This window comes from Orcinus orca, chromosome 18, assembly GCF_937001465.1.
Source record: "Orcinus orca chromosome 18, mOrcOrc1.1, whole genome shotgun sequence".
Taxonomy (NCBI): domain Eukaryota; kingdom Metazoa; phylum Chordata; class Mammalia; order Artiodactyla; family Delphinidae; genus Orcinus; species Orcinus orca.
Genome location: NC_064576.1, coordinates 61,991,381 through 61,997,380, shown reverse-complemented (window position 1 = coordinate 61,997,380; position 6,000 = coordinate 61,991,381). Strand labels below are relative to the sequence as shown.

Sequence of the window (6,000 nt, the reverse complement as noted above, 5' to 3'; positions counted from 1 at the left end):
CCAAGCATCTCGTTTTATTTGTGCATCAATGACTCACGTGCTTTCGTGGAACACACGAAACACACTCAGCTCTGTGACGAGACCTGAGCCATGTGATCTCTGCCCTCAAGACAGCTGACAATCAGGTGGGAAACCTGATGCTTGGTGGCAGCTGGCTGCAGAAGGGAGGGGGTTTATGTGAGAGTGCTGGGAAGCATTTCTGTCCTGGGGTTATTTCTGAAGGAGGAATCAACAGGATTTGATTCTTAGATAAAACAATGAAGTTGGTTGCATGAAAAGTGACTATAGGGCTGCCAGCTAGAAAAAGGATAGAGGAAACTGGATATTGGAAATTGGGTAACTAAAAGGACCTTATTCAGGGCCAAGGAGACAGTTCCTAGAGGAGCCTGGGTGGGGGTGAGGCTGGTAACAGCTCTTGCTTTCTCTTTTTAACTTTTGGAGGAAGCATCTTTACTTGTGTAAAGAAAAAACAATAATGAATTTCTGTAATGTTAGGTGTGCTGCATTTGAAATGTTAGTAGTTATTCAAAGTTCAGAGGCCAGTGGAATATGAGGTTGGGGCACAGGTAAGAGAGTAGGGCTTCCAGTGACGACCTGGGTGTCCTCAGGATCCAGTGGCTTTGGCCACCAAGGGCTGGACGAAATCTGAGGCAGTGAGTACGCGTGTGAGCGTGTGTGTGTGCTGAGAGGGTGGTGGAGGGGAGGCAGAGGGCCAAGACACAGCCGAGAAGTGGAGCCAGTAGAAGACACAGAACTGTTCCACCAAGTCTTTCTCAAATTGGGGGAGCCTCACACAAGTGGGAGCACAGTGCCCACACAGGTTTCCCAGGGGTGAGTCTTCCAGGAGGAGGGGAGAGTCAGCATCAAGCCAGTTTTCTCTCCCACCCTGAGATGTGGTCCTGAAAGGAGAACCGATTTGCTCAAAGACACACAACACACCCCGAAGTTGCTCTGGGCCAAAATATATGTCCACTGACCTCCAAGGACAGTATTTGGGATCGTGCAAGGAGAAGGCAGAAAAAGCCCAATTTTAACACCACAGTGTTATGCCGACCTATGTGTCAGGCTCTCGATTCTTACCCACGTGGCCTGGCTATCAATCAAACAGGAAATTTCTTTGGAGCGCTCGCTCTTGGAAGCCTGTGCTACATCCCGAATTCCACAACTGACTCCTAGAATTGAGTTTTTGGAGACGAGGATTCACTACAACTACACCACACGATCAGGTACGGAAGCGCGGGAGTATTAAAGGTCCTACAGATTAAAGAAAATTTCCCTGTGTGAAAGGAGGTGTGTAAAAAATTACAGAGTACTTTCCAGAACCTACTTACCTGATGGAGTTAGTTAGAGACTCAGAAACAAAATTATTTCCCAAAGAGAAGGTTTGGGGTCCTGTTGGAGGCACGAAGATCACCCGAGTGGCTTCCACCCGAATCCTCCTGCAGGTCAAGCTGATGAGTCAGCACAAACTCCTGGACTTGTCTGCACAAAACCTGCCTACGCCCCCTAAACGTCTTCACTATGCATCAGAATTCCCTGCTAAATTACTTTTTGGCATCTACTTCTAACTTTCCCCCATATCTTATGCCCGCACTCTAAATAACTACAATAATGCACACATTGGACAAATCTTTTAAAAATGAAGCAATGTTTACAACTCCGGCACACCATAAAATGCACATGTTCAGGTATTGTTATGAACTAGAAGCTGCCAAACTGATAAGGAGTAAAGAAAGGGCAGGCTTTCTTTTTTCTTTTTTTGGGGGGGGGAGGCTGCACCATGCAGCTTGCGGATCCTGTCTCCCTGACCAGGGACTGAACCCCTGCCATGGCAGTGAACGTGCTGACTACTCCCCCTGGTCCTCCCGGCAATTCCCCCTTTTTCTTTTTTTTAATAAGGGTAGAAACTCGGTCTGTCAAGTCTTCTGGTGTGGAATCTAGTACTTATAGTCACCACATGAAAACCTAAAAGTGCTGTCCTGACCCCAGGAAAACAGCAGGCCAACAGGGTCCAGCTTAAGAAATGACCCGATTTTCACAATGAGCCGTCTCCTCCCAATGTTTTGAAATCTGAAGCACCAGACTGTTAAAAACCCATACCTTTATGGTGGGTAGGCTGGGGCAGAGGGGTGATATGGCTTGAATTCCTCAGGGCAGAATCACACTAGGGGTGCTTTCTAGTTCCATGCCAGTCGCCTCCAGGGGGAGTTGCTGCTGCCTGAAGGGACTAGCGGTATTGATCACAGAAATAAAACATTCCTGGTTAGTCCTTTACATCTCTTGGCAGTCGGTGATTTTCTAGGAAGTGCAGAAGAAAAAGTTTTAGCCCTTTGGGAGTGTCTTAAATCACGTGAGAAGCAGCCAAGTCTTGCGTGGATCTGTTGTCACTTGTCCCTTTTCTGTCTTTGTGCTGCCACCTAGGGAGAGAAGGAGAATACATGTTGTATCCTGGTGAGGAGAAGCAGTCACCTGCAATCCCGAGGACCATCTGCACCTTCCAGAACAGAAAAGCAAGGCTGGTTGGGTTAGTCCTGAGATCAGCAGCTGTGCATTTGTGCTTCAAAGAGAAGCCTTTGGGACTTACCTGGTGGCACAGTGGTTAAGAATCCACCTGCCAATGCAGGGGACAAGGGTTCGAGCCCTGGTCAGGGAAGATCCCACATGCTGTTGAGCAACTAACACGCCACAACTACTGAGCCTGTACTCTAGAGCCCGCAAACCACAACTACTGAGCCCACGTGCCACAACTACTGAAGCCTGGCCACAACAAGAGAAGCCACTGCAGTGAGAAGCCTGCACACCACATCGAAGAGTGGCCCCTGCTCGCTGCAACTACAGAAAGCCCGTGCACAGCAACGAAGACCCAATGCAGCCAAAAATAAATAAATAAAAAAGAGAAGCCCTCAGGCAAAGGAAGCGGTTTCCTTTGGGGCGACCTCATTCTAGGGCTAATGTTAGGCTCCTGGAGGTGGGTGAGACGCACATTTTCCTTCCAGTGTTCAAAGGGAGTGAAATACAAAATAATGTTAAGCTTGCCCAAACTCAGGGAATAGATACCCTAATTTTAGGAAAAAATTGATAATACAAGAAACAGATGAAAAAAAGTTCTAAGGTGAATAATTCTTAAACCATGTTTTCTTCTCTTTTCCTATGCAGATCCAATGTATAAAAAATAAATATAGACTTGCTGGTGGAAGTAGTAGTCCTTAATATCCTCCTGAAAAATGCCATGGAACAAGTGTAATTATTGAAAGCTGGTTTCTTACTGATCACAAAGTCAAAACAATTTACTCTGGAGCTATATATATAAGGTATCAAAAAAAAAGAAGTTGATGGAAATCAGACTTCTATGCCATAAGTGGATAAGATGTGACAGAGGTTAGACCTTCCCTGACCAGCCGCCTCACCAGAACTCTGTCCACTTCCCTGCTCAGCTTCTTCCACAGACCCCGGCAATATTTGACACTCCATCTAGCCGCCCCCCAGATCAGAAACTTCTCGAAGGCAGGTTTTTTTTGCCATGTGGACAGCTGCATTCCTAGTGCCTAGAACAACATTTGGCACAAAGCGGGTGCTCAGTATATGCTCTTAAAAGAATAAATGAATCTAAGCTTATTCCTTGGCTCCTTTTTTCTTTTGAAAGAACTTATAACTTGACTAACTTTAATTTTACACATTCTGATTAAAGCACATGTGTAAGGTAACAATTCTCTTAACATCCATAAAGAAGCTCTGATTCTTCTGTAAATCACATTCGGTGCTTCCCTCCGCCCCTCCCTGTCTCAAATAGGCTTGATTAGTGTGAGACCATCAAAATAACATTTATTAACAAAAGTACAGTAAATGCTAAAAAGCTGACAGCTGAATTAAAGACTTGGCATGCAAATGCAATAGCTAAGTAGAAGCTTTCATTCTGGCTCAGCACTGCTGAGGATAAATTGACCTGCAGAATTCATTATGAATAGAGCAAAAAGATGAAACAGAATAAATCTGATTTTTCCTTTCTTAGGATAAAATTCACAATTAAAACAGACTACTGAAGGAGAAATGGCCATAAAGCTATATACACAACGATAAGAACCTTGGGGAGGCAAAAGAGAGGGCTGGGCTTGAGGGTGGAAGGGCAGCCTCGGGCTTGGCCACTCACAGTCTGGGTGTCCTCACTTGGACCATCTATGAAACAGGGATACACCCCCCTTCCAGTCTACCTTAGAAGGTTGCTGTAAAGATTAATTTAACTACTGATACAGGATTGCTGTAAAAACTGTAAAGTACTATTAAACATAAGGTACTTTCCATCAGTCTAATGACCCTGAGAAGTATATAAACTGGAGGAGTATATAAGTCTGTGTATCAAAAGGTGCACGAATCTAACCATTTCTGCCTTATTCAGATGAGGTCACAGCCTGTGGACATCTTCCAAGGACACTAACAAATGGCCTTTCACTTGCCTTCCTAGACTCAGAGCTCCTTGCCTTCCACCAAGAGGTTCAACTGTATAATGCAGCTAACTCTGGAGATCTCCAAATCTTGGATTAGTCCTGGAGAAAGGGCTGTTTGGGAAAAAAAAAATACGTGATACAAGGCAGCTAGTTAAGTTAGATCAACTTTAAGAACAGAGAAAGTCAATCTTAACCTATGTGAAGAGGCTGTCTTTCAAATCTGGTGAAGGGGTGACTTCCCAGGATGCAACGCAAGTCAAAGTTAGGGCCTCTGGGGAAGGGAGTTAATTTGGTGCGGAGAGCCCGGCAGTCGGAAGTCCTGAGTTTAGGTTCTGGCTCAGTTATTTACTAGCTGTGTGACCTTGGGCAAATGAAATGACCTTACCCTTCTCAACTGTAAAATGGAGGAAATAATACCAATTGTGCCACATGGTTTCCGGAAGGATTTTAAACACATAAATTCATGGGAAAAGTGCTTAAAAATTGCAAGGCACTTTGCCAGTCTTTGTTATTACTTTCTAAGAATTATGTTCTTTGCAGTTCTTTCCACTGCAAAGTAATGTAATCTATGGAAAATGAAGAAAAGAGACAAATATATAACATGAACACAATAGCCAGAGTGAACATGTTGGTGTATTTGCTTCCAGTCAAACAGATGAGAGAATCCACCCAAGGAGCTCAGACGAGGGCCTGATGCGGGGTGAGCACAGGACAGATGCTAATCAAGGGCATAGCCTCACAGGGGTGGAGGAGATGAAGCGCCCCAAGCAGCAGTGACCGCAGGGCAGGACATCAAACAACCCAATGATCTAGTCTCATCTCACACGGAAGACACCACTGTGGGTCAGCCATGCTAGTGGTTTGTCCATGGATCAGAGTTAAGGCAGGATTAGGACTACAACCAAGTATAAATCCAGCTCCTTTAAATTAATTGGCCTTTTTAGACCAACTATTTTACTTTTTAAAAGTAAACTTTTTAGTTTAGTTTGAAACATGGTTGCTCATTTTCACTTCATTTTCATCTGTTTACTGTTATTGTCATCATAAGTTTGCATGCAGTATAAACACTGTACATTTAGTAAATGTAAATGGGTACATTTCAGCTTCTCACTTCCAGATTGCCTTTGTGTCTGGCTAAAGCCCCGAGTAAGAGTAAGAGAAACGGGAGCGTGGGAGTGGAGGGCGGCGCACTAAAAATAGACCTGAACGGATGAAACCCAGTCCCACTTGACATGCACATTAAACCTGATGGAGGGGAATCTCTTTGGGAGTCAGAACCCGAGAAGCACAAACCTGGAAGATGAAAGAGCCTGAGAGCTAGAGTACAAGGAAGATTTACGAAGATAAACCAGGCACAAAAAAGGAAAGGATGTTGGTAATCTGAGATCAGTTTCAGAAATACGAATGGTTTGATGAAAATGATGGAGGCTCTTGTGTGTGTACACAAGTGGTTTTAGAGTTTGCAGAAATCTTTTGAAACTTTCCCCAAACTCAGCACATTAATCAAAAAGATAAATGATGTAAGTAAGACAAGCAAAGTGCCAAAGGATCTGAGTTT

The 6,000-nt window shown here is 44.4% G+C and overlaps 1 protein-coding gene across 9 annotated transcripts in view; it reads right to left on the bottom strand.

Moving 5' to 3' along the window:
* Positions 1 to 1,631: 1,631 nt before the first annotated feature.
* The window catches only part of RNASEH2B (ribonuclease H2 subunit B), a 98,986-nt gene continuing 94,617 nt past the window's right edge, over positions 1,632 to 6,000 (bottom strand). For 5 of the 9 annotated variants that reach the window (XR_004485746.2, XM_033436897.2, XM_033436892.2 and 2 more), the window contains one exon: positions 1,632 to 2,417. Coding sequence is in view for 6 of the 9 variants with exons in the window: in XM_033436897.2 (XP_033292788.2) it covers positions 2,385 to 2,417 (33 nt within the window). In the remaining 3 variants the exon portion in view is untranslated. Of the gene's footprint in view, positions 2,418 to 2,937; positions 4,554 to 6,000 lie in introns of those variants that run through there. The other 4 variants (XR_007473044.1, XR_004485747.2, XM_049701079.1 and 1 more) reach the window with 1 other exon arrangement.